General features: G+C 43.5%; 1 protein-coding gene and 1 long non-coding RNA gene across 3 annotated transcripts in view; one reads left to right on the plus strand and one right to left on the minus strand.

The window, feature by feature from the left end:
* LOC137538216 (transmembrane protein 272-like) overlaps positions 1 to 1,444 on the plus strand; it is a 35,495-nt gene extending 34,051 nt beyond the window's left edge. For both annotated transcript variants that reach the window (XM_068260258.1, XM_068260259.1), the window contains exon 6: positions 931 to 1,444. In XM_068260258.1, the coding sequence (XP_068116359.1) occupies positions 931 to 940 (10 nt within the window). In that variant the 3' untranslated portion in view covers positions 941 to 1,444. The remainder of the gene's footprint in view (positions 1 to 930) is intronic.
* A 959-nt stretch (positions 1,445 to 2,403) lies between these two features.
* LOC137539061 (uncharacterized) overlaps positions 2,404 to 27,031 on the minus strand; it is a 126,250-nt gene continuing 101,622 nt past the window's right edge. Inside the window, exon 3 of the long non-coding RNA XR_011024923.1 lies at positions 2,404 to 2,723. This is a non-coding gene — a long non-coding RNA (uncharacterized lncRNA). The remainder of the gene's footprint in view (positions 2,724 to 27,031) is intronic.

A 27,031-nucleotide genomic window follows, 5' to 3' on the forward strand; every position in this document is an offset into this window, starting at 1 on the left:
ACGGCGATCGGGTATTTCCGCCTACTTCGGCGCCGAGAGGCATCGGAGCGCCTGCGCAGGAGCCAGGAAGGTAAATATTGCGTCACGGCTGTACGGAGGGCTACAGCGAGACCCCCGAGGGACGCAGGACGGCGTGGGAAGCCTCATTAGGATCCTGAGGCTTCCCCCACCCGAGGTGAGTACCCCCTAGAGGCCGTTTTGTCGTTACAGTTCCTCTTTAAGGGGGGGTAAAGGGTGGGTCCTCAAGTGGTTAATCTAACGAACGGCGGTGGTAAGCGATGGAAATTGACGAGCGGGAGGCAGCGTGGCGGTTTTATTTAAGAATAATCACTGTTTTTGATTAAAAACAGTGATTATTCTCGGCGGACAAGAACAGTTTGGCTCAGGGGGGCTTTTGCCCCCTGCAGACAATGCCTGTTGCCGGTAACATCGCGATCGTGGGCTTCTGCCCGCACGATTACGCACATAGCCCCCCAAACTGCAGGGTCTTGACTAGCGCGTCCCTGCGGCTGTGGCAGCTGCCGCTGCAGACGTGAGGCTCACGTCCCACTGTCAGAAATGGATAATTGTAGCGCGTTTCAAAGCGTCGTTCATGTAATCGCGTGCATGTACCCACATCGCAAGATCACGGAAACAATCAGTTGCCACTCAAAAAATCGCTGCTCGAGGAATCATGCAAAAAATCGTGACGTGGGTAAGAGACTTTAAATTGCTCAGGTTTATACCTTAAGATGAGAGCAGCATTAAGCAACCAGCGGACATAGTTGACTCCACTCGCTCAGGGACTTGTAGACGATCCAGCGCTGCGTAATATGTTGGCGCTTTAAAAATACAATAAATAAACACACAGTTGGAATTACCATATAATATCACTTAATGTTCTTTACTTTGTGTCAGTTCATGTGATACTCTACCATGATTGTTTTTCAGACTTGAGTAAGAAGTGGAAAAGGCAAAAGCACATCAATGAAGCCTGATCACCCCAGGTGCACGGAGGACACAAGACTAAAGCCTTGATATAATAAGAATTGTAATGTTATAGTTGGTTTTATGTGGCTTGCAGTACACAGAATGTTACTTCATTTACTACTTGCTGTTGTACGTCTTGTGAAATTGTTTGCATAACTTTACACTTAACAGATTATCTGTGTAGCACTTTATGCTCTAAATTATTTCTAAGAATACATTTAAATGTGACTGTAGGAATAATACTGTTCCTATCATACTTGTATCATATACCAGATATTTTTATCAAATTCTGTATTTGTTATTCTCTGAAATACATACACCCGTTATCATGGCCCAGATCATAGACTAAGGGATGAATCAAGTGTTGATTGGCAATCAGGGGCATATCTAGAAATCCCCGGGCCCCCCTGCAAAAAAAAATAATCCGGGGCCCCACCCTTCCCCCCTAGGGCCCGCTCAGGGACTTTTGGGGGGCAGGAGGGGTCCCAGCATAAGAGGAGAGTGTGGCAGATTGGTGGGGAGGGGGTAAATTCCCCCCCCCCCCCACCTCGGGCTCTCCTCTCAGTGCTCCCCCTCCTGCATTCATTGGTGGCAGCAGCAGCGGTGGCGGCAGGATGACTGATTACCTCCTTCTCGCTGGAGGTCTTCAGTTATCTAAGTGCTTCATGCAACTTCCTGTGTAAACTGGAAGTTGCACTTAGAGAACGGAAGACCTCCAGCGAGAAGGAGGTAATGAGTCATCCTGCCGCCACCGCTGCCACCAATGAATGCAGGAGGGGGAGCGCTGAGAGGAGAGCCCGAGGTGAGGGGGGGGGGGGATTTCCCCCCTCCCCACCAATCTGCCACACTCTCCTCTTATGCTGCGACCCCTCATGCCCCCCCAAAAGTCCCTGAGCGGGCCCTAGTGGGGCCCCGGGCCCCCCCGCGATGGCTGGGGTCGCATCCCCTATTGTTATGCCAGTGTTGGCAATCACTGAAGAGGTTAATGCCTGACCAAGGAATTAAATGGTTAAGTACTGTGTGGCTGTTTAGGCAGAGAAGGAGTAAGTGATGGGTGACTGCAAAGGCTGAAGTCTAGTTAAAATAAACCTGTAACATCAAAAAAAGCTAGATTCTTATCTAAGAAGAGGCATGGCCGGATTCCAAGCAAAGCCACAAGGCCATGGCCTAGGGCACCAGGAAGTAAGGGGCGGGCTGGCACACTCATGCAGTTAAGCTGCCAAACAATTGGCAAGTTGATAATTCAGTAAAATTGCTGCATTAATAAGCATCTTTAAATACATTGATTACGAGGACCAATAAAAGTGTGTGTGTGGTAGGGGGTTTGCTGTTTGTCAGGGGGCGGCTGATGACAGTGGCCTTGGGCGGTAAAAAGTACAAATCTGGCCCTGAGTAGAGGGAAGCCTCTGGATGGTCCATAGACTTTCCATGTCCTCCTCAACCCCACTGATGCTGGCTGGGACCCTCATGTTTGCGTCCATGAAGGGAGGGTTTCAATATATGGAGTGCACAACCCATCTTAATAATTGTTGTTCACATGAAGCATCTTACTGCACGGCTTTGTACATATTTCAAAAAATCTGGGACCGTTCATCTTTATTTATAGTATAGCTGAGTACAAGTATTATAACCTATTTGCCCCATAGGATCGGTTGGGCAGGTGGTCTGCGGCTCAGGCACTTTTCTTCTTTTTCTCTTTCTTTCACTCTTCTTTTCTCTTCTTTTTTCCTTTTTTCCTTTCTCTGATACATAATCTGGAAAAAAAACGTTTGGGTTACTAGCTATTTATTTCAGAAACCTCTGGTGGTTTGTCGTTAGTGGGGAAAATTAACCCACGATCCTTCCTTTATGTTATTAGTTCTGCTCATTGGTGAGAGTTAGGATGTTTCTGATTTTGGCATTTGTATTTGATGTAATTTTTGACTATGGTTTTTCTGTGCATGTGTATATTCTGCATTTTGCCTAATGTTTGTATTTTAAGTGAGCTTCTCAATAAAACTTTAAATAAAAAAAAAAAATAACTGTTGTTCATAACGGATATAAAAATATCCATGTATAAATATTTAAAGAAATAGAATTTCTTACCACTGTAGCGTCAGTAATTTAGCAGAGAGCCTCCATGTGTTTCTACTCAGACGACGTAAAGGCTGCTGTGTGCACCGTGGTATGCCACCCACCTGAGCCAGGATCATGGAAAAAGTGGGCAGGTGCATTATGACGTAAGCACCAATCAGGTGGAAAATATGGGGTAACAGAAGGAAAGTTTTGTTTGGCCCATAACTGGTAAAACTAAAATTAGGAAGTGCGCAGGCACTGCAGATTAAAGGGCACCTGAGATGAAGTAAAAGAAGAAATTGGTACATACCTGGGGCTTCATCCAGCCCCCTTGGGGCTGATTGGTCCCTCGCCATCCTCTTCCACCCCCTGGATCCTCCTCTACAACTCCAGGCCGGAGAACCAATGTCACCATATCAGAATCATTTTATTTGGCCAAATAAGTTTGCACTTACTGAACCATAAGACCTCTCTCACTCTCATTGGATGAAAGATGCACAATGCAAGCATAATACGTTTTTCACTGCCTGTATATGATTGTGACTGTCACTGGTATGATGCGCAGATGTTCTGCGACATTTATTAATTTTGTTATGATTAAAAATTTCAATAAACATTTTGAAATAGAAGAACATTACATTCCAAGTGGTTGCTGCTGCACCAGGAAGAAAGCTGTCCCACTGCATGCCTATAGGCAGACTCCTTCCCATTTTCATAACACTACTGTGTTATCTGCAAACCATCACAGATGGATCTGCGGACATGCAGTGGTTGGAGTACAATGTATAAAGCAGTGGGGAGAACACACAGCCCTGAGATGCTTCAGATATAAAGAAACAGAAAGGGTAAAAAAAACAAGCAGTAAAGAAAAAGGGAGATTCACTAAATATATTAATAAGAAGTAGTTGGTGCAGTAAAGGGTGAGGTATATGGTGGCATGGCAGTTTCTAGGCTAAATTGCACCCAGGGTGAAGGTGTAAATATTGTGCCACCTTCTCCACCACCCCCATGGACTCGTGAACCGTTTTTAGGGACAGTCACACAGAGCCACACAGCCACAGGTCACAAGTAGATCTGCCTACTTATTAGTGACCAGCAGCTCATTCAGGAGGAAGCAGGGACCAGGAAAACACAGTCGAAGAGAGCCCGGAAAGCCGATTCCTCTATGGTCGCCACATAATGACAGCATGCAGTACCTCTACAGGACATCAGGTGTCATCACGCAGTGGTGACGTGATGATGACTTGACGTCTGACGCAGGCAGCCCAGGAGGAGTCAGGGAAGGTGAAAAACAGCAAAAAACAGCAAAAAGGAAGGTGATCGCACTGGTAATCTTTCTTTTTCCCAAAAAGATTAGCTAGTGAGTGCACACTGATTTACTGCCTGATACATAATCCACAACCTTCATAGTGGTGCAACATCCGGTAGAAAACAAGTACCATTACTATTCCACAGTGAGAGTAAAGAGACCAGGAGCAGCACACTTATAGCATATAAAACTTGCAAAACTTTACTTCAAAAAATGTTCTTAAAATATGGCAGTAGTAAAAAGTGACAAAATACTTATCAATTCCATAAGGCAGAATAGCAGCATGGTGAGACAGGCCAGCAGGAGGTGTGGAGGAGGAGTCATGGTCGACGATCGTTTCACACCTCCATTGGGGCTTTATCTAGACCTAATAACCCCTTCTGCCGCACATCCCACTGATATACTCCCAGCTCCTCCCCTTGCTCAGGTATGTGTCCAATCACAAGAAGATTTCCACAAGGTGCTCACCTTCTTTTTCCATTTGGATACACTACGTGTCACCAGTTCCCCAGCAGTTATGTCCTTCTGCCTGCGCCCCCCTTCTTCTACTTGCCGGTCTGTACCCAGGGCGCCCTGCCTGCACTGCCCAAGAAAAAGCCCTGTATGGTGGGATATCGTTAGGATAGAGCCTTTAATAAAAGCATTGAAGTCAATGAACTCATGGCGGTTAAAAGTGAGCAAAAAGCAGATAAAGAAAAATGAGAATGAGCTAATAAGTTGTAAGGGTAACAGAGTAAATTAGGCGAAGACTGAAAAGATGCAGATAAAGTGAAACAAGAATGAGCTAATGAGTTATGAAGGTGATGCAGAGTAAATAAGAGTTACAGATTACCTAGCAAGCTCGTGGTGAACCAGAACTCCTAGGAGTGTGGGGCTACAAAGGACCAAAAAGCCCTCTTACTAAAACGCTATGCATAACAAATAAGTAAATAAAAGTAAATAAAGGGAAGGATAAAAGGTGAAAACACTAAGGGGTGCCAGTGAAGAAGGAACAAAAGAACCAGAAGAATTGTGTTGTCATGACTCTCCCTCTCTCTCTCTCTCTCTCTCTCTCCCTATATATACAGGATCTTCTCAAAAAATTAGCATATTGTGATAAAGTTCATTATTTTCTTTAATGTACTGATAAACATTAGACTTTCATATATTTTAGTTTCATTACACTACAACTGAAGTAGTTCAAGCCTTTTATTGTTTTAATATTGATGATTTTGGCATACAGCTCATGAAAACTCAAAATTCCTATCTCAAAAAATTAGCATATTTCATCCGACCAATAAAAGAAAAGTGTTTTTAAAACAAAAAAAGTCAACCTTCAAATAATTATGTTCAGTTATGCACTCAATACTTGGTCGGGAATCCTTTTGCAGAAATTAGTGCTTTAATGCGGCGTGGCATGGAGGCAATCAGCCTGTGGCACTGATCAGGTGTTATGGAGGCCCAGGATGCTTCAATAGCGGCCTTAAGCTCATCCAGAGTGTTGGGTCTTGCGTCTCTCAACCTTCTCTTCACAATATCCCACAGATTCTCTATGGGGTTCAGGTCAGGAGAGTAATACCATGGTCAGTAAACCATTTACCAGTGGTTTTGGCACTGTGAGCAGGCGCCAGGTCGTGCTGAATAATGAAATCTTTATCTCCATAAAGCTTTTCAGCAGATGGAAGCATGAAGTGCTCCAAAATCTCCTGATAGCTAGCTGCATTGACCCTGCCCTTGATAAAACACAGTGGACCAACACCAGCAGCTGACATGGCATCCCAGACCATCACTGACTGTGGTTACTTGACACTGGACTTCAGGCATTTTGGCATTTCCCTCTCCCCAGTCTTCCTCCAGACTCTGGCACCTTGTTTTCCGAATGACATGTAAAAGTTGCTTTCATCCGAAAAAAGTACTTTGGACCACTGAGCAACAGTCCAGTGCTGCTTCTCTGTAGCCCAGGTCAGGCACTTCTGCCGCTGTTTCTGGTTCAAAAGTGGGTTCATGCTTCCATCTGCTGAAAAGCTTTATGGAGATGAAGATTTCATTTTTCAGCACAACCTGGCACCTGCTCACAGTGCCAAAACCACTGGTAAATGGTTTAATGACCATGGTATTACTGTGCTCAATTGGCCTGCCAACTCTCCTGACCTGAACCCCATAGAGAATCTGTGGGATATTGTGAAGAGAAAGTTGAGAGACGCAAGACCCAACACTCTGGATGAGCTTAAAGGGAACCTAAACTGAGAAGGATATGGATTTTTCCTTTTAAAATAATACCAGTTGCCCGACTCTCCTGCTGATCCTGTGTCTCTAATACTTTTAGCCACAGCCCCTGAGCAAGCATGCAGATCAGGTGCTCTGACTGAAGTCAGACTGGATTAACTGCATGCTTGTTTCAGGGTGTGATTCAGCCACTATTGCAGTCACAGAGATCAGCTGGACTGCCAGGCAGCTGTAATTGTTTGACAGGAAACATCCATATCACTCTCAGTTAAGGTTCCCTTTAAGGCCGCTATCGAAGCATCCTGGGCCTCCATAACACCTGAGCAGTGCCACAGGCTGATTGCCTCCATGCCACGCCGCATTGAAGCAGTAATTTCTGCAAAAAGATTCCCGACCAAGTATTGAGTGCAGAACTGAACATCATTATTTGAAGGTTGACTTTTTTTGTTTTAAAAACACTTTTCTTTTATTGGTCGGATGAAATATGCTAATTTTTTGAGATAGGAAATTTGGGTTTTCATGAGCTGTATGCCAAAATCATCAATATTAAAACAATAAAAGGCTTGAACTACTTAAGTTGTGTGTATTTGAATCTAAAATATATGGAAGTCTAATGTTTATCAGTACATTACAGAAAATAATGAACTTTATCACAATATGCTAATTTTTTGAGAAGATCCTGTATATACTATATATATACTAGCTGATTGCCCGGCGTTGCCTGGGTATGTATTTGGCTGGTGTTGGCTCTGCATACTTTTTCTAACCCTAACACACAATTACTCACTGACCAAGTTTGTGAGCTTTGCGGTCTTTGGTATCAATAATTTGCATTGAAATGAAAAAATCTGATTGGCTGTTTGTGGCTCCACACCCTTTTCTGAATTTGAACCCCAGTCACCCAATAACCAATTGTACCAGGTTTGAGGCCTGTGCCATTAACAGTGCAAGAATGGTAGCAATTAAATATTCCCCTTGAAAAGCAATAGGTGAAGTTTGATTCACTTTTTGGGCTCCACCCACTTTTCTGAATATTAATCCCAGTCCACCAGTGACCAACTGTGCAAAGTTTAAAAACCCTGCCATTAACAGTGTAAGAATGGCTGTAGTTTACATTTTCCCAGTGAAATTTGTATTTGTCTCCACCCATTGATGACCCGGTATTGCCCGTGTATGTATTTGGCTGGTGTTAGCTCCGCCCACTTTCTAACCCACGCGCAAACACGCAATGACCAAGTTTGTGAGCTTTGGCATCCTTGGCTTCAATAATTTGTATATTCCCATAGAAATTAAACAAATCAGATTGGCTGTTTGTGGCTTCACCCCCTCTCCAGCATTTGAACCCCAGTCACCCAATGACCAACTGTAGCAGGTTTGAGGCATCTGTTATTAACAATGGAAAAATGGCAGCAATTGAAATATTCCACTTGAAAATCAACATGTGAATTTTGATTGGTTATTATAGGCTCCACCCACTTCCCTGAATATTAATCTCAGTCACTCAGTGACCATCTGGCCAAAGTTTGGACACCCTGCCATAAACAGTGTAAGAAGGTCTGCAGTTTACACTTTCCCAGTGAAATTTGTTTTTGGCTCCGACCACTTTTTGTAACCTCGACACAAAGGCACTACTCCATGACCAAGTTTGTGAACTTTGGGGTCCTTGGCATCAATAATTTGTATTTTCCCATGAAATGAAACAAATCTGATTCACTGTTTGTGGCTCTGTCCCCTTTTCTGAATTTGATCCCCAGTGACCAACTGTACCAGGTCTGAGGCTTGTGCCATTAACAGTGCAAGAATGGCAGCAATTGTAATATTCTCCTTGAAAAGCGACATGTGATTTTTGATTGGAATTTTTAGGTTCCACCCACTTTTCTGAACATTAATCCCAGTCACCCAGTAGCCAGCTATGCTAAGTTTGAGAACCCTTCCATTAACAGTGAAGAAGGGCTGCAGTTTACAATTTCCCAGAAAAATCTGTTTTAACTCCACCCATTTTGTAACCTGGACACACAGTCACTACACAATGACCAAGTTTGTGAGCTTTCCTGGCATCAAAATGGTGGTAATGGAAGCAGTTTATCCAGCAAAGAAATCTGGCTGTTTTTGGCTCCGCCCCTTTACTGAATTTGAACCCCAGACACTTAACGACCGACTGTAGCAGGTTTGAGGCCTCTGCCATTAACAGTGTAAGAATGGCTGCAGTTGCAATATTCCCCTTGAAAATCAAAAGGTGAATTTTGATTGGCTGCTGTAGGCTCCACCCACTTTCCTGAATATTAGTCCCAGTCACCCAGTGGCCAACTGTGTCACGTTTGAGAACCCTGCCAATAACAGAATGGCTGAAATCAATCTACAAATCTGATTGGCTGTTTGTGGCTCCACCCCTTTAGTGAATTTGGATCCCAGTCACCCAATGACTGACTGTATCAGGTTTGAGGCCTCTGCCATTAACAGTGTAAGAATGGTAGCAATGTGAATATTCCCCTTGAAAATCAATAGGTATATTTTGATTGGCTGTTGTAGGCTCCACCCACATTTCTGAATATTCATCCCAGTCATCCAGTGGCCAATTGTGTAAAGTTTGGGAACCCTGCCATGTTAAAAATTTAGTTGTTGCCACCGCCCACTTTTTCTAACCTTGACATACAGTCACTCAATTATCAAGTTTATCAGTTTTGGGGTCTTTGGTATCAATACTTTGTATATTCCCATTTAAAAATAAACAAATCTTATTGGCTGTTTATGGCTCCGCCCCCTTTTTGAGTTTGGGCCCTAGTCACCCAGTGACCAACTGTACCAGGTTTGAGGCATCTGCTTTTAACAGTATAAGAGAATGGTAGCAGCTTAAACATTCCCTTTAAAAATCAAAAGGTGAATTTTTATTGGCTGTTGTAGGCTCCACCCACCTTCCAAAATCTTAATCTCAGTTACCCAATGACCAACTGTGCAAAGTTTGAGAACCCTGCCATTAACAATGTAAGAATGGCTGCAGTTTATATTTTCCTAGTAAAAGCAGTTTTTGGCTCCGCCCACTTTTTGTGACCTTGACACACAGTCATTCAATGACCACGTTTGTGAGCTTTCAGGTTCCTGGCATAAAAAATGCATGAATGGAAGCAGTTTATCCACCAAGGAAAGCTGATTGGCTGTATGTGGCCCCGCCCCTTTAGTTAATTTGGACCCCAGTCACCCAATGATGACTGTAGCAAGTTTGAAGCCTCTGCCATTAACAGTGTAAGAATGGCAGCAGTTTAAATATTCCCCTTGAAAATCAATAGGTGAATTTTGATTGACTGTTGTAGGCTCCACCCATTTTCTTGAATCTTAATCGCATTCATCCAGTGACCAACTGTGTTAAGTTTGAGAACCCTGCGATTAACAGTCTAAGAATGGCTGCAGTTTACATTTTCCCATTTAAAATAAACGGCTGAAATTTGATTGGCTGTTTTATGCTTCGCCCACTTTTCCTGGATTTGTAACCTCGGTCACCAAGTGACCAGCTATGCCAAGCGTGGGGACTGTGGCTTGATTACTGTGAGAATGGCAGCCTTTTACATTTTTTCCATTGACTTGAATGGGTGAAATCTGATTTGCTGTTTGTAGCTCCGCCCAGGTGTGCAGGGGGGACGCGAGACCCCCAGAACCTATCATCCCAGGTAGTAAGGGATCTGTGTACCAAGTTTCGTTCAAATCAGTCAAGCCGTTTTCGAGTGATCGCGGCACATACATACATACACCCCCCCCCCCCCACACACCCACATCCGATTTTATATATATATATATATATATATATATATATATATATATATATATATATATATATATGATGAAAATAACCATTTTTATAGAGCGTGAATGATAGCATAAAACCTTTTATTTCACTCATGGTTAGTGGCTGGCTGAATCCATATCCATAAGTACTACAAAAACGACCCATATGACCCTTATCAACAGTTTACATACCCTGTTGTTTTGGTCTGATAACATGCACACAACTTGACGAAAACAGGTTTTAATGGCTATGAAAGGTAACCATCTTCACCTGTGATCTGTTTGCTTGTAATTATTGGGTGTGTATAATAGGCAAATGAGGATCACCGGTAAAAGGTAGCTGAACTCTAACAGGAAAGGAATATAAGAAAATATCTCAGGAATTGAGAATGTCAATCAGCAAGTGTTTGAACTCTAGTTAAAGTGTACCAGAGATGAACCATAAAAAAATGTCATACATACCTGGGGCTTCCTCCAGCCCCCTTCAGCCTGATTGCTCCCTCGCCATCTTCTTCCGCCTCCCGCATCCTTTGTTATTGCTCCCATTATCTTTAGCTAGTCATCGTGGGCACATGCACAGCTGGGACCCACATGTGCAGTAAGCCCCCACTCCCGAAGTTACCAGGGACGATAACGAAGAATCCAAGAGTCAAAGGACGTCGGCGAGGGACAGATCAGGCCGAAAGGGGCTGGAGGAAGCCCTAGGCATGTATGATTTTTTTTAATGGCTCATCTCAGGTTCTCTTTAAAAAGTGGAAAATATTTGTTTTGTTAAAACCAAACCATGGCCAGGTAGACCAACTAAAGCTTCAACCACAACTTACAGTATAAAATGTTTGAGATGCAAGGAAAAACCCACAAATAACTTCAGGTGAAATACAGGACTCTGAAAAAATGTGGTGTGACAGTTTCAAGATGCACTTGAATCAAAATGGGCTGCGTGGTTGAGTTGCTAGAAGAAAGTCATTACTATGCAAATGCCGCAAAGTATCCCGCTTACAATATGCCAAACAGCACAGAGAGAAGCCTTAAACCTCCTGGCACAAAGTCATTTGGAGTCATGAGACTAAATTTGAACTTTTTGGCCACAACCATAAACACTACATTTGGAGAGGCGTCAACAAGGCGTATGATGAAAGGTACACCATCCCTACTGTGAAACATGGTGGTGGATCACTGATGTTTTTAGGATGTGTGAGCTACAAAGGCACAGGAGATTTGGTCAGAATTGATGGCAGTATGAATGCAGTAGGGAATAAGTGTACCCTAGGGGACTCAGAGTACAAACCTTTCCTACTTGGGGGATTACTCCCCAATTTAAAGACAGCTGGGAAAGAGGACTAGGCAATGTGACGTATGCGCAGTCACCCACCAATTCCTGGTCCCTTTGCTGCAGTTTACCATAAAGCCTCAGACCCTGAGGGAATCCTGAAGGCAGTCAGCACTGCAGGCAAAGTAACCTTTTGGATTGGTTGGTGAGTCCACACACAGTCCAATTTCGATTGTATATACAATCGATACAATCTGGGATCTCATATAGAGGCCAGGTCGCTGCCACCAATCCGCAATAAAGCGTGCGAATGCGCTAAGTCTAACTCTAGCTAACTCCTGTGGGAAAAAGGGTTAATTTGACAATCTTTCTAGAGATAGCAAAACTAACAATATTAATATCAGAACAGTTATGGTAACGTCTCTACGGAGATATGAATTCGTTTACAGAGATTTTCAGAATAGCACTTAGACAAAAGATATTTAATCGTTTATTTAACCACTTTCTCCTCCTGGACGTAGAGCTACGTCCAGGAGGCCAGGTGCGCTCCCGCGGCTGATCGCGCCCGGATCGTTAGCCCAGGAATCAATGAATCGGGCCATGGTGCCCAATCACTGATTCCTCTCCCCTGCAGAAAAAGCGACAGCTTCTCTCGGAAGCCTTGCTTTTTCTGCCTCCTACTCCCACTTACGTCTGTACATGTTACTCTTAGTGACGTCATGTAAACAAACCTAAGGTTGCCATCTTGTGGCCAAAAAGTAAAACTACATCTACATTAAAAAAATAAATAAAATAAACATATATTTACATTAAATAATTACTATTTACATCCCACTCTCCCAAAAATACCCAGATAAAATGTTAAATAATAATAATAAAAAAAACATTACAATAAAAAAACAAAAAAACACAAATATTTACCTACGGGTCTAAACTTTTTAAATATCTATGTAAAGATATAATATTTCTATTTTTTTTTTTATTATAAGCTTGTAATGATGTAGTGATGGATGCAAAACGGAAAAAATGCACTTTTATTTCCAAATAAAATATTGTCGCCATACATTGTGATAGGGACATAATTTAAATGGTGTAATAACCGGGACAAATGGAAAATACAATACATGGGTTTTAATTATGGAGGCATGTATTATTTTAAAACTATAACGGCCGAAAACTGAGAAATAATGATTTTTTTCTGCTTTTTTCTTATTCTTAGTGTTAAAATGCATTTACAGTAAGCTAGCTCTTAGCAAAATGTACCACCTAAAGATAGCCTAATTGGTGGCAGAAAAAACAAGATGTAGATCAGTTCATTGTGATATGTAGTGATAAAGTTATAGGCTAATGAATGGGAGGTGAACATTGCTCGGATGCATAAAGTGAAAACGACTGAGGGCTGAAGTGGTTAAAGAAATAATGCACAACTAAATATAGCAAATGAAACAAATCGATACAGTAATAAGGGTTCAATATGAAAATAATAGCGGATTACAATCTGAGCAGTTTGTCAGGTTACCGTATTCTCTGCAAAAATAAGTATAACAGAAGATATGAAGTCCAATTCTGGAAAGTTCTGTGGAATGGATATAAGTCCTTTGATAGAATGTAAGGCCAATCCTTTGATGGTATGGATGGCTGGACAAAAGACTCCCCTCTGTGTCCAGCCGTGTTGTTTTAACTCTTCCTCTGCCAGAGGGCGGAGTTGGAACAGGAGATGGGGGTGTGTGCCTTCTCTCACCCGTTGTCATGACAAGCAGAAAGAATATACAATAACTGGAATGGTTATAACGCGGCGACCGCCGACTATAACCCGCAGAGAGTGACATAGGTACGCTGCTGGCATTCTCTGCGTCACACAGGTACCAAACACGTGTGTCCTGGGGTATGCCACTACGGGGCACACTGTTGCTTGCTTTCAGATGGTGGTAGGAACATGCTGAGTGGTTCCACCACACACAAATCATTTCTAATAATTGTCTGCTAATTTTGAAATGGCTAGCGTCGATGGAAAACTGATTAATTTAGCAAAATGTCTGAATGACTTATTCTTTCATATCAAGGTGAATTAAAAGTCATTCTCTCTAACTCTCAGCAGTGCAGGAATGTGAATGGGTCCTAATGAGTTTATGAGGGGTCTGTTCAGGCCTAGCTAGTCATCTTTGAAGTAGGAACCAGTGACCCTGCCATCATGGTTTATGGTCCCCACTGCTAGGGCAGAATAAACACAACACTATTTCCTCTAGTGTGTGGCTGGTTTGTACATGCAGAATATTTTCTTGTCCATATATCTTTTTATCAAAACCTTTGAAGTAGATCTGATTCTTGAGCTATGTGAATGGCTCTGGTTTTAGGGTAAATGGCTTCTCTCAGTAAGTACAAACAAACACTCACATCCCCCCAGTGCAGGGGTTGTGAGATGGAAGAACACTCATTTTCTAAAAGCAGGCAAATGAATTTAAAGGGGTACTCCAGATCATATTTTGTTCGCATTTTTGTATGAATGCGCAGATTGCGTGGTTCTGCTGGTGAACCCGACTGTCACAGGTAAATGCTCAGTTGTTATAATAGACATGTTGATTGGTCACTCAAGACACCTATCATGTGAAAAAGATCAAAACAAGTGAATTAGAAGTTAAAATGAGGAGTTTTGACCAGAGCAATATTATACAGCCCTCCTTGCTGATCTTAAGCAGGATTTGGGTCAGTTGGAAAAGATGATTACAGAGGGAAAGAAACCAGAACGAGACAGGAAAGACTATAGATATGGAACAGCATATAGCTGGAGACACAGGGGTGCCAACAGGAGGTCCTAGACAACCCAGACCACCACGTCCAACAGGAAATAACGGAGGCAATAACCCAGAAAGTGGGAGTGATTTTTTTTATCGGATATGACAGACTCAGACAGAAAAGCCGAACTAGAAGGAGCAATCGCAGACATTCTAAGGAGTCAGCCCCAGCAGCACATCAAGAGGAAACTAACCATTTGTGAGAAAACGCGGAAAAGCCGCCGCATGTGCTCAGAACAAGGCGGCTGATTCCGCATCTAACGCGACGGTTTGCACGCGTAGGCCTACATCTGCCAGTATGGCTAAACGCGGAGAAACCGCCGCATGCCCTGATAGCGGTGCGGCTGGTTCCGCGTCAAGCGCGGCGGGTGGTACACAACGCATGTCTGGTGTGGCTGGGACCGATAGTCCACACAGGTTCAGAAGGACACGCGCGCGCTAAGAGGCAGAACTTTTATGACAGCCAGAAGAGAGTCAGCTGACCAAGCTGGTCAGCTGACGATTCAACCAATTCCCATTGGTCCAGCACTTAGGGGAGGCGCTGTGCTATATATACCGGGTGCTGGTCATTCACTGGTTGTCTGCCGTTGCGATCACTACGTGGAAGCACTCAGACCTTTTTGTCAGAATCTGTGTTACCATTCTGTTATACTCCAGACTAGTTCCAGGGTGTTGATGATCAGGGACCTCACACCCAAGATTAGGGACTTATGTTACCATTCTGTTATACTCCAGACTAGTTCCAGGGTGTTGATGATCAAGGACCTCACACCCAACATTAGGGACTTATGTTACCATTCTGTTAACTTTCAGGGTGTTGATGATCAAGGACCTCACACCCAAGATTAGGGACTTGTGTTACCATTCTGTTATACTTCAGACTAGTTCCAGGGTGTTGATGATCAAGGACCTCACATCCAAGATTAGGGACTTGTGTTACCATTCTGTTATACTCCAGACTAGTTCCAGGGTGTTGATGATCAAGGACCTCACACCCAAGACTAGAGACTTGTGTTATCATTCTGTTATATTGACTTTCTTCAAAGAGACCGGCACCACTTAAGTAGAATAGTATTCAAGCTCTTTTATTGCATACAAAGTGGCAGTACAATGACAGTCGCTGTTTCGGGCCTAGCCCTTTATCAAATTGCAGTAGCCATAAACAAACACCCTTGTGCAAAGTCCTTAAATATCCCTCCCCCAATAAAACCACCAATCGGTGTCCTAATGGGCGGGGTTAACGGCGGACCTGATGGGGAACATGTTGAGAACACACATGTATAAGCACACAAACCTTTACCTGAACAAAGTCTCCATATGTTGCCAAACACCGCTATGCGCCGCTTCCGTGCGTCCCAACGAGGATACAAGCGCCAGTAGGCCCCTCCTCCATCACTCGAGAAGGGCCAATGGGGCTACTGCGCGCTGTGGTAAGGAGACCGTCCCGTCTCGTAACCACCTGCGTTCCACAAGCCGACTTCCTGTCGGCAAACCGGATATGACGCTACGGGACCTAAACGGTCACCGTAGCAACCACCAACACAGCGCAACGCGATGTGATAGGCTGGAATCAGTCCCCCTCATCACCGCATACATGCGGAGACGGGGAAACAAAAAGTAAATACATAATCTCTCTTGCACAAATGGAACAGCAAGGGGTGTTGGTGGTTGCTACGGTGACCGTTTAGGTCCCGTAGCGTCATATCCGGTTTGCCGACAGGAAGTCGGCTTGTGGAACGCAGGTGGTTACGAGACGGGACGGTCTCCTTACCACAGCGCGCAGTAGCCCCATTGGCCCTTCTCGAGTGATGGAGGAGGGGCCTACTGGCGCTTGTATCCTCGTTGGGACGCACGGAAGCGGCGCATAGCGGTGTTTGGCAACATATGGAGACTTTGTTCAGGTAAAGGTTTGTGTGCTTATACATGTGTGTTCTCAACATGTTCCCCATCAGGTCCGCCGTTAACCCCGCCCATTAGGACACCGATTGGTGGTTTTATTGGGGGAGGGATATTTAAGGACTTTGCACAAGGGTGTTTGTTTATGGCTACTGCAATTTGATAAAGGGCTAGGCCCGAAACAGCGACTGTCATTGTACTGCCACTTTGTATGCAATAAAAGAGCTTGAATACTATTCTACTTAAGTGGTGCCGGTCTCTTTGAAGAAAGTCGGTGTTGGTGCGTCCCAAGGGACACTGGGACGAAGACCGTGGCACACTGATTGCTGTTCAGCTTTGTGGTGCTCCTCCTATGCTACTTGACTACTATCATTCTGTTATATGTCAGACTAGTTCCAGGGTGTTGATGATCACGGAGCTCACACCCAAGACTAGGCATTGTTTATTATCTGTTATGACTTACTGCTTTCCTGACCACTATTCTGTTCACTGATTCGGTACTTCGCTATATCTGATACTCTGTTGCCAAACCCTGCTTGCCTTAGGATTACCGAATCAGCCTCCTGTCTTTGTACTTTGTTTGTCCGTGTGTTGCCGACCTGGCTTGCCCGACCTTGAAAACTATCTCCCCAGTTAGAGATAGTTCACAGATCAGTCTGTGACATCCTCCTATTGGTGTCACTCACGCTCTGGTCCTTCCTTCTCCCAGCCTGACTCCTCCCTGTGGGAGATTCTCAGGCTGCTGATAGGTACTCGTTCTCTAGTGCAGTATTCCTTACTGCCTTTGTACCTGTTCTCCAGATTTTGTCCTCAAAGTATTACTGTTGCACCAAACACTCATATTACTCAGGTGTCCAGAGGTTAGTAATATATCAGATTATCGGTGATACTGCAGATCATCAATAATCAGGTGTATATCTGCATTTTTGGTGATACTGCAGATCACCAATAATCAGACCCTCTCTGTGTTACACCGATCGTTACACCATTCCTCAATAACCAACAACCAGGGACTTACAATTATAAATTTACCTCCTCTGAACTTCTTGAGGCAGAGAAGTCAGTACTACGAAAAGGTCTTTCGTTTTCACCAACCTGATCTCTGGACAAATTTGAAGTATGTAGGGATGTGTATTTCTTTTGCAGGAGATTTTCAAGAAACTATATTCCAACAAAACGGTACCAGACAACTTTCAAGAATGGAATGAGCAGATCGACAAGTGCTCATGGACCTTCTAGACCTATTACGAGAAAACAACCCGTCAGTAATGAGTAATCATACCACCTTTCTTTAGGAACCCAACAACTAAAATGCTTTCTTTTGGTTTATGCCCACCTGTGAAAATGTTTTTTGACCTTGTTTGGTAGGGAGTCATTAAGACTGATTTTAGACCATGTATTGCAAATAATCTCACTCAAAATGAAAAATAAGCAATTGAATAACTCTGTCACAGGGATGACCTCATCATTAAAGAAGCAGAAAATGGGGGGATATTGTCTTGTGGCCCACTGATATGTACATACAGGAAGCCCAAAGAGTGTGTCAGAGACATGTAATTATGTTACCTTACTGGACAATCCCACCTCATGTTACCAACAACAATGGGATAGACTATTCCTTAATGTTCAGGTATGATCGCACAGAGAGAATATGACTTCCTATTTGTTACCAGTGATTCCAACATTCCTATATGCTACCGAAAGTCCATAAAAACTCTACCAAACCACCAGGTAGATCTATAGTAGCTGGCATAGGGAGCCTTAGTGAACCTTGTTGAACTTTCATAGACTACTTTTTACAGCCAAATGTGATTGCATTAGATTCTTATTTGAGATGGTGAGAATTTGTTGCAGAAGATAGATGGATTACACTACCCTGATGGTACCCTTTTAGTCACCTGCGACATTGAGTCACTTTGTGCCAACATAGCTCACCCCAATGCATTAAAAGCCATGAGGAACTTTTTAAAAATGGAGTCTGTGGAATTACAACCATTGCATGAATTCTTATAGCTGTTGAGATATTGAGTGTTTTTGTACTTCAAAACAATTACTTTGTATTCAATAATATATTCTGTAGACAAGTATGTGGCATGGCGATGGGCGCAAAATGTGCACCAGCAATCACAAACTTGTTACTTGGCCTTTGGGAAAAAGAGATTGTCTTTGGACCCTCACAAGAGAAGTACATGCCATAAATAATGGGATGGTGTGACGATTGAGTGCCACACCTCAGATGTCTGATTATTGGTGATCTGCGGAATCACCAAGAATGCAGACGCTATACCCGATTATGTGTGATCCGCAGAATCACCAATAATGCCAGTATAACAAGACTGAGAGCAGAGTGTGTAGTGATTGGTGTAACCGTCACTATAATGCTTTAATGAGACCTCACCAGAGGGGCTGGTGAGGTATAAACAGTACAACCTCCAGCAAGCTGGAGAAACAATACTGAAGAGGCTGAATCTCCCGAGGAGTGGATGATTCAGAATATACTGCAGGCAAATGAACACCCGAGGGGCGGATGAGTCAGACTGACTGCAGCCTACGAGATACAGAAATACTAAAATGACAGATACCTAATGAGCAGGTAATTAGGGCTAAACTATAGCCTAGCAGAGTTGCTTAACCAGCAGAGCTGGCACAGCTCATATCTCACCAGTGGCGAGGGCCCACTGGCAAGTAGAATGGTCAGACAGGCAGGGTTCGGCAACAGAGAGGTAAGTATCAGTACAGAATCGTGAAACAAGAGAATAGTCGGCAATCAGGCAGAAATTCAGCAACAGGCAGGCAGATAGGCGAAAGTACAGGATCAGAAGGCAGGATCAGGGTCAGAGTAATAGCCAAGAGTCATACACCGGAGATCAATACAGAAGCAATAACCTAGTGGTGTGTACCACCTGGCCAACAGCAAAGTACCACCGGTGGCAAGCGTACCACAGGTGCAAAACCCTGGTCTAGAGAGATTAGCCTGTCTAATTAGGCCTGATCAACAAGTAAACAGCAAGTGTAAATTAGGGCTGTCAGGTGTGCCACTCTATGCCATAGTTTGGGCTAATATGTAAACACAGGAGGTTAACCCTTTTGTGTTCCTAGGACACCAGAAAGTAAACACTGCAGGCTTTTGTAAGATTTCTGTAAGTTGTAACAAATAAATGTTTTTCTTTAAAGTTATGATGCTGTTGCTTATCACCTTAGAGCAGAGAGGAAGCTCTCAGTTTAGGTCCGCTTCAAAAGCTGACAGAACCAATAGGTTTTGGACTAGTCCATCTCCTCACGATGGAGTCTCAGGGTTTCCCTTTGTTTTCAAAAGCATTTGCTGAACAGCCATTGTTAAGTCTGACTGCCAAAATAGTGTGCGAGTAGGGATGCTGGCTGGTCCTATTTTGGCAATTAGACTTAGCAACTGCCATTTAGGAAATTATTTTAAAACACAAAGAAAACCCTTTGTATCCCCAATGAGGAACTCGACTAGTCCAAAACATGTTGGTTCTGAAAGATTTTAACCCTCCTGGCGGTAACCCGCGCAGGAGGATTTCTCTTGTTTTTAGAGATAGCCAGTTTTAAATTGTGCAAATCATCACAAAGCGTCATGCAAATCTAGCCTCCAAAACACAAAATGAGGTGGTAAATCAGCATTCAACATTAAGGACCTCAAGGCATGTGTTTGCAAAATAAATAAAGGAAACAACTGGAAAATGATAGTTGAAAAATGGAAGTTGAAAAATGACAGTTGGAAAATAATGGCAGTTGAAAAACAGTTGAAATTTGGCTATTGGAAAATGACAGTTGAGAAATGGCAGTTTAAAAATGACAGTTGAAAAACAACAGTTAAAATTTGGCAGTTGGAAAATGACAGTTAAAATTTGACAGCTTGAAAAGGGCAGTTAAAAAACAACAGTTGAAAAATGGCAGTTAAAATTTGACAGTTGGAAAATGGCAGTTGAAAAATGACAGTTGGAAAATGGCGGTTGGAAAATAACAGTTGGAAAATGGCAGTTGGAAAATGGCAGTTGAAAATGGCAGTTGAAATATGACAGTTGGAAAATGGCAGTTAAAAATGACAGTTGAAAAATGACAGTTGAAAAATGGCAGTTAAAATTTGACAGTTGGAAAATGGCAGTTGGAAAATGGCAGTTGAAAAATGACAGTTGGAAAATGGCAGTTAAAATTTGACAGTTGAAAAATGACAGTTAGAAAATGGCAGTTAGAAAATGGCAGTTAAAATTTGACAGTTGGAAAATGGCAGTTGGAAAATGGCAGTTGAAAAATGACAGTTGGAAAATGGCAGTTGGAAAATGGCAGTTGAAAAATGACAGTTGGAAAATGACAGTTCAACTTTTAACTGCCATTTTCCAACTGTCATTTTTCAACTGCCATTTTCCAACTGTAAAATTTTAACTGCCATTTTCCAACTGTCATTTTCCAACTGCCATTTTCCAACTGTCAAATTTTAACTGCCATTTTCCAACTGCTATTTTCCAACTGTCGTTTTCCAACTGTCAAATTTTAACTGCCATTTTCCAACTGTCATTTTCCAACTGCCATTTTCCAACTGCCATTTTCCAACTGTCATTTTTCAACTGCCATTTTCCATTATGTAATTTTCAAACTGCCATTTTCTAACTGTCATTATTCAACTGTCAAATTTTAACTGCCAATTCCCAACTGTCATTTTTCTACTGCCATTTTCCAACTGTCATTTTCCAACTGACATTTTCTAACTGTAATTGTCCAACTGCCATTTCCCAACTGTCATTTTCCAACTGCCATTTTCTAACTGTCATTTTCCAACTGCCAAATTTCAACTGCCCTTTTTTAACTGTCTTATAAACTGTAATTTTCCAACTGTCAAATTTCAACTATTTACCACTACTACAGTGAAAAAAGTGAGCAGTTGAAGGAGAAATTAAGTGAGAGGCATATTGAGGCTGCCATATTTATTTCCTTTTAAGCAATGCCAGTTACCTGACTATCATGCTGATCCTCTGCCTCTAAGGGTGCGTTTCCACTTGTGCGGTGCGATATGCTCGCGGAAAATGCGTCAACGAATCTGCATACGGTTGTGGATTCGTTGACGTTTTCATGCGGATTTTCACGCGGAATCGATCGCGATTTTAACAACGCGATTTTAACCATGTCAATGCCGGCAAGCATTGACATGGGTTTTTAAACGAAATTGCATGCGGAAACGCTGGGAAAACCGCAAGACTCAAGTGCTTGCGGTTTTCCTATTTAGTTACATGACCGACGATTCGCGTGCGGGTGTGCGGCGTGCGATTCTGACGGCTCTGCAGTGCAGATTTTTTCTGCAGAGCGAGCCGCACAGAATTCCTGACAAGTGGAAACGGTGCCATCCACTTGTGTTGGTTGAGCGAATCTGCATGCAGGAAACGCATGCAGATTCGCTCTAGTGGAAACGTACCCTAATACTTTTAGCCACAGCTCCTGAACAAGCACATGCAGATCAGATGTTTCTGACATTATTGTCAGATCTGACAAGGTTAGCTGCATGCTTGTTTCTGGTGTGATTCAGACACTTCTGCAGAGACATAGATCAGCAGGGCTGCCAGTCAACTCATACAGTTTAAGGGCTCTTTCACAGTGCGACGTTAAAGTCGCACGTTACAACAACATGTAACGCACAGTAACTTACAGCAATGAAAAATCAATGGGCTGTTTACAGTGCAGACGTTGCGTTGGTGTCTAACGCTGCACGTTAAATGAAAGTGCTGCATGCTATGCGTTATACACGTTTTTAGCTGTGTTAGACTGTTTGCACATGTTCAGTAACGTTTTCTTTTTTTTACGCATGCGCTGTTTTCGTTCTATCACTGTGCGTCGAAAACGGTGCACCAAACACAGGGCTAAATAACGTCAAAGTTATAGTCTTTCAATGCCTTGCATTGGGGGCACATTATGCGACCTTAACGTCGCACCAAACGCAACGTCTTACTGTGTAAAAGCCCTAAAAGGAAATTAATATAGCAGCCACCGTATTCTTCTCACTTAAAGGGAACCAGAGAGGAAGCACCCTTGTGTATTTTACCATGTATATCAGTAAGAACATTAGAGAAAACACTTACCATGCTCTCTGTTTCCTCCTCACTGCTAAAAGTGTCTGTTAACAGCAGTCACAAGAATCCCAGACTGAGCAATTAAATCTGGCTTTGCTGGGAATGATTATTGCTGAGTCATTATAGCAAAGCCACAAGGGGGCAGGCTTGGGCTTGAAATAACACTACAGAAGACAGACTTGGCTATAATCTTTCTGTAGCAAAGCTAGACGGAGCAGCCTGACTTCTCAGTCAGGGATTCTTATCAGACGTGATAACAGTCAGATTACACAGAGAACAATGAAACAAAGGGCAGATTAGGTGTTTACTGTCATGTTCCCACTGATTTATAAGGTAAAATACAAGAGGGTGCTTCATCTCTGGTTCTCTTTAAGTTGCCTTTAAAGGAGTTATTTTGCATCCTAAGAATCAAACAAGCTGACACTTACCTGGGGCTTCTATTGGCCCCCTGCAGTGGTAATGTCTCACGCCGTCCTCTTCCGATGCTCCGTTCCCCGCCGCCGGTCCTGGTGTAATCCCACGAGTTATTACACTGCGGCTGTGCAGTAAGCTCCCGATGACGCGAGCAGGAGCTAACATTATTCGTCTGTTTTAGACGAATATTAAACCGGGACTGGCGGAAACAGAGCATCGTAGGAGGACGGTACAGGACATTACAGCTGCAGGGGGCTGATAGAAGCCCCAGATAAGTGTCAGCTTGTTTGATTGATAGAATCCCACAGAACCTCTTTAAAGAAGACCTAAACTCAAGCACTGCAGTCAAGGAAAACAAATACTATTGCGCATGCGCACACACCGACAAGGAGAACTTTGTGGCTCCCAGAGCTGGATCCCTTTTACTGTGGAGGAAGGGGGAACCCTCTTTAGGATACAAAGGCCTCCCCTTCCCTGAGGTAAGTACCCCCCAGGGCACTTTTTTCGTACAAGTACACTTTAAGAAAATAAGAGGGTATATGGGAGGGGAAAAGTAGGAGGCATTGGTGGGGAAAACGACTACAATTAGATTGCAAGCCTACATATTGTCAGTATAGGCAATCTGTAGGTAGATTGCCAATATAGGTAGCCTTGCAAGTTCCTCTCCCCCCCTCCCCCCCCCCCGCATACAGAGCCAGATTAAGACCACACAGGGCCCCAAGCAGAGCAATACATTTGGGGCCCCCCTCCTCAGCCACCCTGTTTAAAGGATGCCCCCCTCCCCCAGTATAGGTGACCAGATGTCTCTGCAGTATAGGTAGTTGGCTATCCCCCTACTATAGGTAGTAGCCAGATGTCCCCCCAGAACATATAGCAAGACAACTCCCCAGTAAAGGTAGCCAGATGTTCCCCCAGTATAGGTAGCCAGATGTCAACAGATGTATGGCCACTTTAATTCCCCAAGGCTTATTCCTCCCCCCACTCACTTATGTCCTCCCCTTTGGCACCATCTCCCTCTGTCAGGCCACACATCTTTACTGATCTCCCTCCTGGCACCATGATCCCTGGCTCACTGAGGGCTCTTTCACAGTGCGACGTTAAAGTCACACGTTATAAAATACTTTAACGAAAAGCACTACAAAGTCAGTGTGACATTCACAGTGCACACGTTGCGTTAGTGTGTAACGTGTAGCGTCATTAAAAAGTGCTGCATGCTGTGCATTTAACAATGAATCTGCTGGGTTGTGTGTTGCACATGCTCAGTAATGTTTTTTCTCCTTTTTTAAAATGTTCCTCATGCGCTGTTTTCGTTCCATAGTAAATACATTTTGTAACGTGTGACTTTAACGTCACACTGTGAAAGTGTATATGCGTTGCGTTAGCGCCGCGTTGTGCGACCTTAACGTCGCATCAAACACAACGTCCTGCTGTGTTAGTAGCCTCATGCTAATTTCCAAAGTTTCGATACCCCTACTTCCATCACTGTTTCCCCCCCCCCCCCCCCCCTCAACATCCATGCCTTTTTGGTATTCAGTGGCAGTGCATCACTGTCTGCACACAACCCACTTTACTATAGTATGAAACCTTATAGGCCACATCCATACTCAGTACTGACAGGTGGAAAAGCCATCATGATTCGATCATAGTGAAATAATCTGTCAGTAACAATTGATGCATGTATGGCCAGCTTTAGACTATGGTTTCTAATAAGATTGGAGAAAGGAGAGAGAAGACAAAGCAGGTGGTTTTGGTGCACAACGCTCAGCACCGGTTACCCAAACCAGGATCCCCGTAGCAGCAATAATATGCTGCGTGGGGCACGTGAGGGAAATTCGGGGCTCTGGTGATTGCCGCACCCCAAATTACACCTCCCTCAGAGTGGTGACGACTTGGAGTGGGAATGGTATTTATCGCCACTGGGGAGATTATTGGGAGCAGGAAAAGCCGTCATTCGGCGCTCCTGGCGCCCAACTCACCTACAGCGTACAAATACTCAGGGCTCAGACACACTATAAGCGATTTTCTGAGCGCTTTTAGCCATCAGAGCTTTCTGAGAGCGCTCAAATTGACTTACATTAAAATCATGGTAAAATCGTGATCACGGTAAAATCGCGATCGCGGCGCGGTAAAATTGCTCAGAAAAGTGCTTATAGTGTGTCTGAGCCCTTATGCAGAGAAGGGGAGAAACGGTGAGGAGAGAAAAGCTGAGAGGGAAGAAGATATTTGCCTCACCAGGATTGAAGGCCCTCAAAACTCACCTTTTCACTCTGGCCTACCACCACTCACAACTGCTCTAAACCCACAGCTGAACTCTGGTCCCCCTACCTCTCGTGTCCCTACCTTTTGTGTCCTACCTGATCATGCACCTCCATTACTGTAAACCCATGCTATGCATTTGAGTGAACCTAACTTGCCTAATCTCCATGCTTCATCCAGTGACTGACTAAGCATTACCTTGTACTCATACTGTGCTGTGTGATCTGGTTTTCTTGTATTCCTGTATTGTCATATTGCTGTATGTCACCCCTAGATATTGTCTGTAACCTAAATTAATGTCCAGCGCTGCGTGATATGTTGGAGCTTTATAAATACAATAAATAATAATAATTGTACTTTTATTTAGCTTTCCTGTATGACACAAGAAGACACAAACACCCAGCATGAGGGGAAGAGGGAAACAAAGGTGAATGAGGGAAGGCTGGTGCACATCAAGAGCAATTTGAAAAGCGCTTGGCTAATGTTACCCTATGAGAGTGTTCCCACAGTGGCATTGTGTTTTTTTCAAAATCGCAAGCATGCCGCATGTAGCTTTTTTTGGAGCAATTCATTCAAAAATCGCTCTCAAAAAATCACTTCACAAAATCGCACTCCCAAATTGCTAGTGATTGCTATTGCGATTTTAGGGTGCACTAGCCCAGAGATAGGAGAGAAATTGAGAATAGCCTGAGATGGAGCAGAGAGCTTCTCTGTATTGCAGTCCCACATCACACAGAGGCTACTTGCCTGTAATAGGACTCCTGTCCAGTCTCTCACACAAGTCAGAAAGCAGCCCTCCAGGAGTCTAGGGACTGTCAAAAACTTTTCAACTTGTTTAACACCTTATCCACACATGCACTCATTATAACAATGGGGAGAGACCAGACAGATATTTTCCCACAGACCCTCCAGGCAAGCTCTACATCATGCTGTGTATATTTACCAGCTTACCTGCCCTCTAATTGCACTTTTATCAGCTAGCCTAGTGCTTCACATTGCCTTACAACAACAAATCTGAATACACCAGTGTCACGGAATAGCTGTGAGAAACGCAGGTGAATCTAGAGAATTCACAGTCGCTTTCCTGATCACTCCCTGTCGGATCTGTGCAGTCATGCAAGCGATCAGAAAACGACACTTTTGTGTTTTTTAATCCAGAGACCTGTTCCCCTGTGAGCAAAGCATTCCCCTCAGGAATGTCGCACGTGGCTGGATTCCCTGCAGGGTTGCTCCTTTTCCCCCACAGCCAGATGGCCCTATGAAAAGAGAAAGGAAACTGGCTCTCCAGGGGGCCATGACAAAGCAGCCAGAACAGCACCGACCAGGCAGATAGGAAAACCTGTGGGATAGGGTTTCTTACCTATTAAATGGAGACCGCACAGCTATAAAATTCATATAGTCTTATTCGTTAAAGTCTGCCCATCGTGCTGATATGAAATTCATTGTGATAGTCTGTCCGGTTATTGAGGTATGACCCTTCTCAGGAGCCTGACCCGCTGGCTTAGCCATGTCTGATGTCATATTAATCTGTATTTTCCAACAAGTATGAATATCTTACCCCCCTAAATATAACGTGTATGGTTCAGGAGTTACAGCATTTCATAAGTTTAGCCCTAAAATCTCTCAGAGGGAATGAACTGTCATTTGTTGGTAACTCAGAGGGGGCTGGCATTGACACACCCCCAAACCAGCTTCATCAAAAGCACAGGGCCAGCAGGCGGGCTTCAGTCCTCCAAATTCCACCTTCCTGAGAGCACATTGCCAGCCAGAGGACACATGGTTGGCGGCCATCTTGATCGGCCATCTTTGCTGAAACTGAACAAAGGACATCTTCCATATTGCTTGGATTTTAAACTTTGCTGAACTGAACAAAAGGACCTCTACAAATTTTCCCACTAAAGGACATCTTTCCAGGAACTAAGTATTTTTTCTCCCTTCTTTTATTTTTCATATTGGCTATTACTGTTTTAATAATTGTTGATTTTAATAATTGTCTGTATATATTAAT

This window comes from Hyperolius riggenbachi, chromosome 11 (genome assembly GCF_040937935.1).
Source record: "Hyperolius riggenbachi isolate aHypRig1 chromosome 11, aHypRig1.pri, whole genome shotgun sequence".
NCBI classification, from domain to species: domain Eukaryota; kingdom Metazoa; phylum Chordata; class Amphibia; order Anura; family Hyperoliidae; genus Hyperolius; species Hyperolius riggenbachi.